This window comes from Gorilla gorilla, chromosome 6 (genome assembly GCF_029281585.2).
Source record: "Gorilla gorilla gorilla isolate KB3781 chromosome 6, NHGRI_mGorGor1-v2.1_pri, whole genome shotgun sequence".
In the NCBI taxonomy this organism is placed as follows: domain Eukaryota; kingdom Metazoa; phylum Chordata; class Mammalia; order Primates; family Hominidae; genus Gorilla; species Gorilla gorilla.
The window spans coordinates 93,002,417-93,015,487 of record NC_073230.2 but is presented as its reverse complement, the minus strand read 5'-3'; the positions used below and the strand labels follow the sequence as shown (position 1 = coordinate 93,015,487).

The 13,071-nt window shown below is 38.8% G+C and overlaps 1 protein-coding gene across 4 annotated transcripts in view; it reads left to right on the top strand.

Moving 5' to 3' along the window:
- Positions 1 to 13,071, top strand: part of DYNC1I1 (dynein cytoplasmic 1 intermediate chain 1) — a 326,316-nt gene that overhangs the window by 52,409 nt on the left and 260,836 nt on the right. For 2 of the 4 annotated variants that reach the window (XM_004045788.5, XM_004045785.5), the window contains exon 5: positions 3,497 to 3,556. The exons of the other annotated variants lie outside the window; for them this stretch is intronic. In XM_004045788.5, the coding sequence (XP_004045836.2) occupies positions 3,497 to 3,556 (60 nt within the window). The remainder of the gene's footprint in view (positions 1 to 3,496; positions 3,557 to 13,071) is intronic. 4 annotated transcript variants of the gene reach the window in all.

The following is a 13,071-nucleotide window of genomic DNA, read 5'->3' as shown; positions in this document are numbered from 1 at the left end:
ATGGCTGTAAAATAAGATCTCTGCCCATTGGTTAAATAAATTATTCTAACTGGAGAAGAGAAAGCTAAAAGGCAGTTGAATAATCATCCTAGATTTTAAAATATCAGGCAGAGAAGAATGTTAAAGGGCCTCGAGGCCTGCACCCTCATTTGCTGGGAACAAAAGGAGATTTGCCTGATGACACACTGAAGCCATATCCAGGACACAGACCTGCTGCCCGGGGCCAGGAGTGGTCCTCTCTAAAATACTGCCATCTGCGGGGAAGCTGTCCTGCACGGTTTACACAGAAGGAATTCGGCGAATGTTTAATACATATTTCTAGGCTATCGCTGGAAACACAAACAACTTTTGCCCATTTTGCATATTGGCTTTAAGTTCCTTTCAAAAAAATTTGCATATTTGCATATTCCTTGAAAGGAACCACCCCACAGATAATAATGGGAAAAATGAAAAGATAATACAACTGGCACATTTGATAGCATCCTTGGCTTCACCGCTTACCCCACAGCTTGTTACTGACAGTAACTATGGTTTCTGTTACTGAATAACATAGGTGTGCCAGGAGGCAAGGCTGTTGTGGTGTTACATTCCTACCTTGGTTTTTCTGGCTGAGTAAATGCAAACTCCCCAGTACTAATCTGTGGACTTTTTAAGTGGATGATTCTGATAGAATCACTATTTATACTTCTTAAGGGTATAGTGAGTTCAGGTGATCTGTCCAATAAGTATCAGAAGAGCCAGACCATCGGGGAGTTGCTGGGAGAAGTGGAAAAGGTCACTAAAAATAGCCCATCAGAAACCTCAAGGAAAATGGAGGTCAAATAGCTGATCCTACTCCTTGCAAGGAAAGCTTCTTACAATCAGCAAGAGCCAGAGTCTGCTCTTTTGTCTACAGCAGAAGAAATGATCTTAAATTTGACCCCCAGAGATATGTGAACAGCAAATATGAATTATGTTAACATATTCCATTACTTTCACAATTTGAACTGAGATTAAAGAATCAGTGCCCAGAAGCAAGAAGGGCTAATTTTCTTCAGCAGAGAATGAATTCAGAGCAGGGGTTCTCACCCCTGGCTGCACATTAGAATCACCTGGAAAGCTTTAAAAAACTACAGATGCCTGGGTCCCACCCCAGACATTCTGGCTTAATTGGTCTAGGGGTGGCCTGGGCCTGATGCCAGGCTTGAGCAAATCAGAAGTTTAGATGCTAATGTATTTGAGCTTCAGTGATGCTTTCTGCATGCTGACTACTGAAAGCAATAGTCTAGCTCTGTCATTCTCCAAAGGTGGTCCCATGATTAGCCTTGTAAACATCACCTGGAAACTTGTTAGAACTACAAATTCTAGGACCCCACTCCAGATCTACTGATCTACTGATCAGAATTTCTAGAGTTGGGGATCAGCTTATTAAAGCTCTCCAGGTCATTCTGATGAACATGAAAGCTTGAGAACCACTTATCTAAGTCAAGTCATTGCTGCTCAGAATGTGTTCCATAGAGTAGCAGCATCTGTATCTCCTGGAGCGTGTTTGAAATGCAGAGTCTCGGGCCACCCCCACACCTACTAAGTCAGACTGCATTTTAGCAATATTCCCGGGTATCTGTATGTGTATTAAAATTTAAGAAGCACTGGTCTAAGAAACACTCGCCAGTTAGTGTCTCATTGGACTTCAGTTTTAATCTTTCAGAGGTTCTATGTAAAAAGACAAGAGCACAGCCAGAGCATAGAAGGGAAGCTGTGAATCTGTATTCTGCGACTTCTGCAGGAGGGGTTAATATGTGATCTGTCAAATAGGTCGGGCATTGACTCAAAGAAACATTAAGAGTAGATAGAGTGATTGTGGCAGTAGTAAAAGCAGCTGCTGCTTATCATATGGTTGTCATGTGCTTTATAGGTATACCTGCATTTAATCCTTGTAGAAAACCAGCAAAAGATTCATTCATTCAACAAATATCGTATTATATAAGCACATATGCGCGATACAGTTCTAGGCATATCCCTATATTCTAGAGATGTAGCCACCCCTGCCATTATGAAGCTTAACTCCAAAGTCAGACAACAAACAAAAATAAATAAGCTGATATACGAGAAAATTATAGGTAAAGATGAGTGCTATGAAGGAAATAAAGCAGGGGAAAGGAAGGAAATGAAGAGTGATAAGGAAGTGCTACCTGAGATCAGGTGGTGAAGCAGGGGAGCCTCTTTGAGGAGGTAACATTTAAGCCAAGACACAAAAGAAGCAAAGTCATGAGCCATGCAGATGTTTAAAGGAAGAACATTAAGGAGTATGCAGAGTTGACATGTGAGTGAATGAATGGTTAGAAGTTTGGAAGATCACTGCAGGCCAGTTCATAAGTTATCATATAAGCTACAGTAAGTATTTACAGACAAGGAAACCGAGCAGGGCTTCTCAAATTAAGGGTGCCCATGGATCACCTGGGGAACTTGTTAAACTGTAATATGGAGTCACTAAGTCTGGGGTGGGACGTGAGTTTCTGCATTTCCAACAAACTCCCAAGAGATGTTGATGCTACTGCTCTGTAGGCCACAGAGTAAACAAAGGGATGCAGGGGCTGAGAACTTATTAAACAGCACGCTCAATGTCACACAGCTGGTAAGTCACAGAGGTAAGATTTGAATCACAGATGCCTGATCCTAAAGTTTGTGCTGTCCATTAGTTGCCTCTGAGATAACTTCATGCCTGATTCACCTGTAACCGGTTCTGTGCAGGATATTTAAAGAGCCTGGCTGAGAAAAGTCCTGGCATGTGCTCTGTTTATACAAGAGCCATTTATCCCCTCTTATTTAGAAGGAGAAATAACAAGGGAAATTGGATGCTTTGGTAACTATTGATACTTTGTGCCATTGCTTATGCAATGTTTAAAAAATATAAGATATAATCAATCCCTGACATCTTAGACAGAAATGATATTGTTGGTGACCATCTTGGTGTACAATATATAAATAAGCATAAAAATACCCATGAGTCTTGAAATCTAATGCATTATATTTGTAGTACCTGATCCAAGGAAGGCAGTTATTCACCAGGCCCTGCAGTCATACCCCTGCCCTGACCCATTGGCACCCTTGCGTTTAGTTCTTTTCACCACATAGAAGATGCTTGGAGTTTCCAGATGTGGGTGGGCTCTGGGGTGTCAGAGATACGTGCAGTGGTTTACTTGCCCAAATCAATGAGGCTTCAATATAAAACAAAACAAAGGGTAGGGGTGTGTGTGGAGTTTGAACACTTGGTCTCAACTTTCTTTCATGAAAGCAGCCATAGCTCCTGATATTAAACAGATGTTTGCAGGAAAGGATGGCTCCTCGATTTCTCTTGTTTGATAGTCACTGGGGGTGGAGGGGATGGAAGGGGGACATGTTCTGTGTATGTATTGTATATGCTCTTGCCTTGATGAATGACATAGTTTGGTTTGGTTTGTTGCCCTCCCCTTTTGTTAATTCTCTGTGTTCTTTTTCCTTTGTGCTGCACAATTAGGACCCTGCAGTGGGACACAGACCCCTCAGTGCTCCAGCTGCAGTCAGACTCAGAACTTGGGTATATGTCTGCTCTTTTGTTACTCCTTTTATTATTTCTTTGCTACAGTTGTGTTGAAATGCTGGAGCTGTTGTTGCTCTTGTGTTCTCCCCTTTTGTTGAACTTCCAGTTTGATAAGTTCGTTTCCTTCTGTTGGTTTTCCTTATAAAGCTTTGAAGAAAGTCTCTCTTTGTGGAAAACACCACAAAAAGATGGCTTTTGATTTCTCCTTATTAATTCCTATTATTGCAAAACAACACTCCCCCAAACAAAAATCAAACATAAACCCACACATCTAATTAAAAGTGGGGCACACAAGTTCTGCAGTGGGAGATATGTTTGACTTTATCATAACCATCCTCCCCTTTACTAACAAGTTGCCTTAAGTTAACTTTGGTCTAAGATCAGTATTAAAATATTGGGTCTTGTTTCTTTACTTTTCTTTTCAGTTTTTGGGGAACTCACAATAAGCACTTAATTTGAATTAAGTTTGAACAGTTAAAGATTCCTGTTTAAAAAAAAACAAGGAAATTAATTGAATACCTTGATCTAAAGATATTTCAAATACTTGATGTTGAGTAATGTCTCCTATGTCCTAAATATCATTTTTTTCAGATGTAAATGTATTATCACAAGTTAAAAGAAAACCTCAGAGATGAAGACTTGGAGTGGAATAAAACACACAGACATATCCTAGAAACTCAATTTATTTCCGTTGTAGGATTGGAGTTAGCTGTGGTCACACAGGAGATATTTCTAGTGGGGTGCTTGTATCAGCTGGTCATCAAGCTCAGGAGAGCTGATTGCGCATTTCTCTTCTCAACTTCACATTCAGTTAAATCAGCTGGAAATCAGCCACGGTGGAAGTATTTACACCACAGAAATTGCCTCCTTTCCTACAAGCAATTTATTAAGCATTTACTGACAGAGCACTGGATATCTCTAAGTGAATAGCAAGTTTCATAACCACATTTTATGGAACCATTATCTTTTCTTTCTAAATATAAACCAACATATCCCAAACCAGGCATTTATTTACTTATTATTCATTTTGAATTCCTGAGATTCCTGGGCATATATCTCTGAGGTTCTGTCAGTTTCAATGCCTACTGTAGGTATACAAGGAGGTTGAAGGGCTATTTGCATGTTAGGTTAAATGCCATCTGCCTGTGACCCTTTGCATATGCAAAAATTCTTAGCTGACTCATGACAATACTAAGCCAAGGAAATATCCTAACATTTAGGTAACCGATACACTATTTCTTTTTTAACCTTACTAAATTCTTGGCTATTTAGTTATATAGTTCATTTATGTTATATTTCAATTTGTATTATTTAAATAACCAAGAGATATGGCTTAAATAAAGCAGAGAATGTATGGTAAGTTATAGTTCAGGGGAACTTCAGAATGCAGTTCTTCAAAATTATATTGTGTTAAAAAAACAGGCAGGAGAAAGAACTGGCAGAGACTACCCCATGCACTTAAATTAACAGATTTTTAGACAGATTGCAGCAGTGCTAAATTATACTTGCTGATGTGGAATAGTTTGGAATTTTCCCATTTATATCTGTTTTCCAAGCAAAAACTCATGTTGACTATGCAAATTAAAATTTGTGACTTATTCTAGGGATATAGCATATCTGTGGCCCCACCTTACCTGCTGCATTATACTTGAGAGTGAACCCAGTGTGTTGGAGAGAGAAGATAGGAGACTTTCTGTTCACTTTCTAAATACAAACCGATATACCCCAAACTAGGCATTTATTTATTTATTATTCATTTTGAATTCCTGAGATTCCTGGGCATATATCTCTGAGGTTCTATCAATTTCAATGCCCACTGTAGGTATAAAAGGAGGTTGAAGGACTATTTGCATTTTAGGTTAAATGCCATCTGCCTGTGAGTGAGTGGTTTATCTTAGAGAGTTTGAAGGCATTTTCAGAGAATTTTTGAGAGATGACATTATTTTAGCCATGTTACAATTTCAAATATTGCCTTAATGAAAATTTCTAGATTTTTCTAGAGAGTTTTATTTCACCTTCTTGAGCTGTGGCATGGGAATGATCATAGTCCATAGCTTCCTCTGTCACTTAACACCTTTACTGAAGTATAACTGGCTTTAAATAAACTACACATATTAAAACTATTCAAATTGATGGTTTTTGACATGTATACACATCCATGAAATTATTACCACAATCAAGATAGAGAACACATTAATCATCCCCAGAGTTTCCTCATGCCCCTTTGTTATCTACACTCTTGCTTCTTCCTGTTCTTCCCTATCCCCCAAACATCTGATCTGCTTTCTATCACTATACCTTAGTTTGCATTTCCTAGATTGTCATATAAATGAAATCATCCAGGAGGTACTCCTTTGACTGACTTCCTTCATTCAGAAGGATTATTTTGAGATTCATTCAGGTTAAGTTTATATAAACAGCTCTATCCTTTTTATTTCATTGTATGGATATACCACAGTTTGTTTATCCAGTCACTTTTTATATACATTGGGTTGTTTACAATTTTTGCCCATTACAAATAGAACTGCTATAAACATTCATGTACAAATATTTTAATGCACATATGCTTTCATTTCTTTTGGGCAAATACCTCCCAGTAGAGGTATTTATGGTTGAATCATATAGTAGATACACATTTAACTTTTTAAGAAATTGTCAAACTGTTTTCAAAATGGTTTTACCATTATACATTCCCACCAGCAGTTTATGAGAGCCTCGATTTTTCCACATTCTTGACAACGCTTACTTTGAGCTTCTTAAAAGAAATTATTAACTTGTTAACTATTATTAAAGGAGTATAGTGGTATTTCATTGTGGTTTTAATTTGCATTTCCCTAATGACTAATAATGTTGAATATCTCTTTAGTTGCTTATTTGCCATATGAGTATCCTCTCTGATGAAATGTCTGCTTAAATCTGTTAGTCTTATATATTGTTTTTGAGCTGGGTTATTTTCTCATAATTGATTTTGAAAGTTCTTCGTATGTTCTGGATAAAATGCTTTATGGGGTATATAATTTATTAATATTTTCTCTCAGTCTGTGACCTGTCATTTTCATTTTCTTAACAGTGTCTTTAAGAAAGCAAACCATTTTAATTTTGACTAATTACAGTTTACAAATTTGTTCTTTTATGGATCATGCTTTTGTTAACATAATGTTGATTTTTAAGCAATTATTTTAATATTTGGTAGAATACAATTCACCTATGAAATCATTTGGGTTTGGAATAATATTGTGGAGGAGATTTTTTATTTTGTTTTATTTTGAGACAGAGTCTCACTCTGTCACCTAGGCTGGAGTGCAGTGGTGTGATCTTGGCTCACTGCAACCTCTGGCTCCCGGGCCAGAGACAGATACCTCCTTGAGATACTAATTTTATTTCCTTTAGATATATATGTCCAGAAAAGGGACTGTTAGATAATATGTAGCTCTAGTTTTAATATTTTGAGGAACTTCAATATTATTTTCCATAATGGCAATGCCAATTTACAATCTTACCAACAGTGTACTAGGTTGTTTCCTCAATATCCCTTCCAATACTTCTTATTTTTTATTTTTAATAATAGTGATCCTGATTGTATCTCATTATAGTTTTGATTTGCATTTCTCTGATAATTAGTGATGTTGAACACTTTTTCATATACATATTGGTCATCTTATGTCTTCTTTGGAGATAAGTCTATTTAGGGCCTCTGTGCATTTTTAAATCAAGTAATTTGTAATTTTGCTATTGAGTTGTTTCAGTTCTTTATATATTTTGGATATTAACCCCTTATCAGTAATATGGATTAAAATATTATCTCCCATTCTATACATTGCCTTATCATTGTATTGGTTGTTTTCCTTTTTTTTCTTTTATTATTATACTTTAAGTTTTAGGGTACATGTGCACATTGTTCAGGTTAGTTACATATGTATACATGTGCCATGCTGGTGCGCTGCACCCACTAACTCGTCATATAGCATTAGGTATATCTCCCAATGCTATCCCTCCCCCCTCCCCCCACCCCACAACAGTCTCCAGAGTGTGATGTTCCCCTTCCTGTGTCCATGTGATCTCATTGTTCGATTCCCACCTATGAGTGAGAATATGCGGTGTTTGGTTTTTTGTTCTTGTGATAGTTTACTGAGAATCATGATTTCCAATTTCATCCATGTCCCTACAAAGGACATGAACTCATCATTTTTTATGGCTGCATAGTATTCATGGTGTATATGTGCCACATTTTCTTAATCCAGTCTAACATTGTTGGACATTTGGGTTGGCTCCAAGTCTTTGCTATTGTGAATAGTGCCGCAATAAACATACGTGTGCATGTGTCTTTATAGCAGCATGATTTATAGTCCTTTGGGTATATACCCAGTAATGGGATGGCTGGGTCAAATGGTATTTCTAGTTCTAGATCCCTGAGGAATCACCACACTGACTTCCACAATGGTTGAACTAGTTTACAGTCCCACCAACAGTGTAAAAGTATTCCTATTTCTCCACATCCTCTCCAGCACCTGTTGTTTCCTGACTTTTTAATGATTGCCATTCTAACTGGTGTGAGATGGTATCTCATTGTGGTTTTGATTTGCATTTCTCTGATGGCCAGTGATGATGAGCATTTTTTCATGTGTTTTTTGGCTGCCTAAATGTCTTCTTTTGAGAAGTGTCTGTTCATGTCCTTTGCCCACTTTTTGATGGGGTTGTTTGTTTTTCTCTTGTAAATTTGTTTGAGTTTATTGTAGATTCTGGATATTAGCCCTTTGTCAGATGAGTAGGTTGCGAAAATTTTCTCCCATTTTGTAGGTTGCCTGTTCACTCTAATGGTAGTTTCTTTTGCTGTGCAGAAGCTCTTTAGTTTAATTAGATCCCATTTGTCAATTTTGTCTTTTGTTGCCATTGCTTTTGGTGTTTTAGACATGAAGTCCTTGCCCATGCCTATGTCCTGAATGGTATTGCCTAGGTTTTCTTCTAGGGTTTTTATGGTTTTAGGTCTAACGTTTAAGTCTTTAATCCATCTTGAATTGATTTTTGTATAAGGTGTAAGGAAGGGATCCAGTTTCAGCTTTCTACATATGGCTAGCCAGTTTTCCCAGCACCATTTATTAAATAGGGAATCCTTTCCCCATTGCTTGTTTTTCTCAGGTTTGTCAAAGATCAGATAGTTGTAGATATGCGGCATTATTTCTGAGGGCTCTGTTCTGTTCCATTGATCTATATCTCTGTTTTGGTGCCAGTACCATGCTGTTTTGATTACTGTAGCCTTGTAGTATAGTTTGAAGTCAGGTAGTGTGATGCCTCCAGCTTTGTTCTTTTGGCTTAGGATTGACTTGGTGATGGGGGCTCTTTTTTGGTTCCATATGAACTTTAAAGTAGTTTTTTCCAGTTCTGTGAAGAAAGGCATTGGTAGCTTGATGGGGATGGCATTGAATCTGTAAATTACCTTGGGCAGTATGGCCATTTTCACGATATTGATTCTTCCTACCCATGAGCATGGAATGTTCTTCCATTTGTTTGTATCCTCTTTTATTTCCTTGAGCAGTGGTTTGTAGTTCTCCTTGAAGAGGTCCTTCACATCCCTTGTAAGTTGGATTCCTAGGTATTTTATTCTCTTTGAAGCAATTGTGAATGGGAGTTCACTCATGATTTGGCTCTCTGTTTGTCTGTTGTTGGTGTATAAGAATGCTTATGATTTTTGTACATTGATTTTGTATCCTGAGACTTTGCTGAAGTTGCTTATCAGCTTAAGGAGATTTTGGGCTGAGACAATGGGGTTTTCTAGATATACAATCATGTTGTCTGCAAAGAGGGACAATTTGACTTCCTCTTTTCCTAATTGAATACTCTTTATTTCCTTCTCCTGCCTAATTGCCCTGGCCAGAACTTCCAACACTATGTTGAATAGGAGTGGTGAGAGAGGGCATCCCTGTCTTGTGCCAGTTTTCAAAGGGAATGCTTCCAGTTTTTGCCCATTCAGTATGATATTGGCTATGGGTTTGTCATAGATAGCTCTTATTATTTTGAAATATGTCCCATCAATATCTAATTTATTGAGAGTTTTTAGCATGAAGGGTTGTTGAATTTTGTCAAAGGCCTTTTCTGCATCTATTGAAATAATCATGTGGTTTTTGTTTTTGGCTCTGTTTATATGCTGGATTACATTTATTGATTTGCATATATTGAACCAGCCTTGCATCTCAGGGATGAAGCCCACTTGATCATGGTGGATAAGCTTTTTGATGTGCTGCTGGATTCGTTTTGCCAGTATTTTATTGAGGATTTTTGCATCAATGTTCATCAAGGATATTGGTCTAAAATTCTCTTTTTTGGTTGTGTCTCTGTCAGGCTTTGGTATCAGAATGATGCTGGCCTCATAAAATGAGTTAGGGAGGATTCCCTCTTTTTCTATTGATTGGAATAGTTTGAGAAGGAATGGTACCAGTTCCTCCTTGTACCTCTGGTAGAATTCGGCTGTGAATCCATCTGGTCCTGGACTCTTTTTGGTTGGTAAGCTATTGATTATTGCCACAATTTCAGCTCCTGTTATTGGTCTATTCAGAGATTCAACTTCTTCCTGGTTTAGTCTTGGGAGAGTGTATGTGTCGAGGAATGTATCCATTTCTTCTAGATTTTCTAGTTTATTTGTGTAGCGGTGTTTGTAGTATTCTCTGATGGTAGTTTGTATTTCTGTGGGATTGGTGGTGATATCCCCTTTATCATTTTTTATTGCATCTATTTGATTCTTCTCTCTTTTTTTCTTTATTAGTCTTGCTAGCAGTCTATGTATTTTGTTGATCCTTTCAAAAAACCAGCTCCTGGATTCATTAATTTTTTGAAGGGTTTTTTGTGTCTGTATTTCCTTCAGTTCTGCTCTGATTTTAGTTATTTCTTGCCTTCTGCTAGCTTTTGAATGTGTTTGCTCTTGCTTTTCTACTTCTTTTAATTGTGATGTTAGGGTGTCAATTTTGGATCTTTCCTGCTTTCTCTTGTGGACATTTAGTGCTATAAATTTCCCTCTGCACACTGCTTTGAATGCGTCCCAGAGATTCTGGTATGTTGTGCCTTTGTTCTGGTTGGTTTCAAAGAACATCTTTATTTCTGCCTTCATTTCGTTATGTACCTAGTAATCATTCAGGAGCAGGTTGTTCAGTTTCCATGTAGTTGAGCGGTTTTGAGTGAGATTCTTAATCCTGAGTTCTAGTTTGATTGCACTGTGGTCTGAGAGATAGTTTGTTATAATTTCTGTTCTTTTACATTTGCTGAGGAGAGCTTTACTTCCAAGTGTGTGGTCAATTTTGGAATAGGTGTGGTGTGGTGCTGAAAGAAATGTATATGCTGTTGATTTGGGGTGGAGCGTTCTGTAGATGTCTATTAGGTCCGCTTGGTGCAGAGCTGAGTTCAATTCCTGGGTACCCTTGTTGACTTTCTGTCTCATTGATCTGTCTAATGTTGACAGTGGGGTGTTAAAGTCTCCCATTATTAATGTGTGGGAGTCTAAGTCTCTTTGTAGGTCACTCAGGACTTGCTTTATGAATCTGGGTGCTCCTGTATTGGGTGCATATATATTTAGGATAATTATCTCTTCTTGTTGAATTGATCCCTTTACCATTATGTAATGGCCTTCTTTGTCTCTTTTGATCTTTGTTGGTTTAAAGTCTGTTTTATCAGAGACTAGGATTGCAACCCCTGCCTCTTTTTGTTTTCCATTTGCTTGGTAGATCTTCCTCCATCCTTTTATTTTGAGCCTATGTGTGTCTCTGCATGTGAGATGGGCTTCCTGAATGCAGCACACTGATGGGTCTTGACTCTTTATCCAATTTGCCAGTCTGTGTCTTTTAATTGGAGCATTTAGTCCATTTACATTTAAAGTTAATATTGTTATGTGTGAATTTGATCCTGTCATGATGGTGTTAGCTGGTTATTTTGCTCGTTAGTTGATGCAGTTTCTTCCTAGTCTTGATGGTCTTTACATTTACGCATGATTTTGCAGTGGCTGGTACCGGTTGTTCCTTTCCATGTTTAGTGCTTCCTTCAGGAGCTCTTTTAGGGCAGGCCTGGTGGTGACAAAATCTCTCAGCATTTGCTTGTCTGTAAAGTATTTTATTTCTCCTTCACTTATGAAGCTTAGTTTGGCTGGATATGAAATTGTGGGTTGAAAATTCTTTTCTTTAAGAATGTTGAATATTGGCCCCCTCTCTCTTCTGTCTTCTAGGGTTTCTGCTGAGAGATCCGCTGTTAGTCTGATGGGCTTCCCTTTGAGGGTAACCCGACCTTTCTCTCTGGCTGCCCTTAACATTTTTTCCTTCATTTCAACTTTGGTGAATCTGACAATTACATGTCTCGGAGTTGCTCTTCTTGAGGAGTATCTTTGTGGCGTTCTTTGTATTTCCTGAATCTGAACGTTGGCCTGCCTTGCTAGATTGGGGAAGTTCTCCTGGATAATATCCTGCAGAGTGTTTTCCAACTTGGTTCCATTCTCCCCGTCACTTTCAGGTACAGCAATCAGATGTAGATTTGGTCTTTTCACATAGTCCCATATTTCTTGGAGGCTTTGTTCATTTCTTTTTATTCTTTTTTCTCTAAACTTCCCTTCTTGCTTCATTTCATTCATTTCATCTTCCACTGCTGATACCCTTTCTTCCAGTTGATCACATCGGCTCCTGAGGCTTCTGCATTCTTCATATAGTTCTTGAGCCTTGGTTTTCAGCTCCATCAGCTCCTTTAAGCACTTCTCTGTATTGGTTATTCTAGTTATACATTCTTCTAAATTTTTTTCAAAGTTTTCAACTTCTTTGCCTGTGGTTTGAATGTCCTCCCGTAGCTCAGAGTAATTTGATCGTCTGAAGCCTTCTTCTCTCAGCTCGTCAAAGTCATTCTCCGTCCAGCTTTGTTCCGTTGCTGGTGAGGAACTGCGTTCCTTTGGAGGAGGAGAGGTGCTCTGCTTTTTAGAGTTTCCAGTTTTTCTGTTCTGTTTTTTCCCCATCTTTGTGGTTTTATCTACTTTTGGTCTTTGATGATGGTGATGTACGGATGGGTTTTTGGTGTGGATGTCCTTTCTGTTTGTTAGTTTTCCTTCTAACAGACAGGACCCTCAGCTGCAGGTCTGTTGGAATACCCTGCCCTGTGAGGTGTCAGTGTGCCCCTGCTGGGGGGTGCCTCCCAGTTAGGCTGCTCGGGGGTCAGGGGTCAGGCACCCACTTGAGGAGGCAGTCTGCCCGTTCTCAGATCTCCAGCTGCGTACTGGAAGAACCACTGCTCTCTTCAAAGCTGTCAGACAGGGACATTTAAGTCTGCAGAGGTTACTGCTGTCTTTTTGTTTGTCTGTGCCCTGCCCCCAGAGGTGGAGCCTACAGAGGCAGGCAGGCCTCCTTGAGCTGTGGTGGGCTCCACCCAGTTTGAGCTTCCCTGCTGCTTTGTTTACCTAAGCAAGCCTGGGCAATGGCGGGCGCCCCTCCCCCAGCCTCGCTGCCGCCTTGCAGTTTGATCTCAGACTGCTGTGCTAGCAATCAGCGAGACTCCGT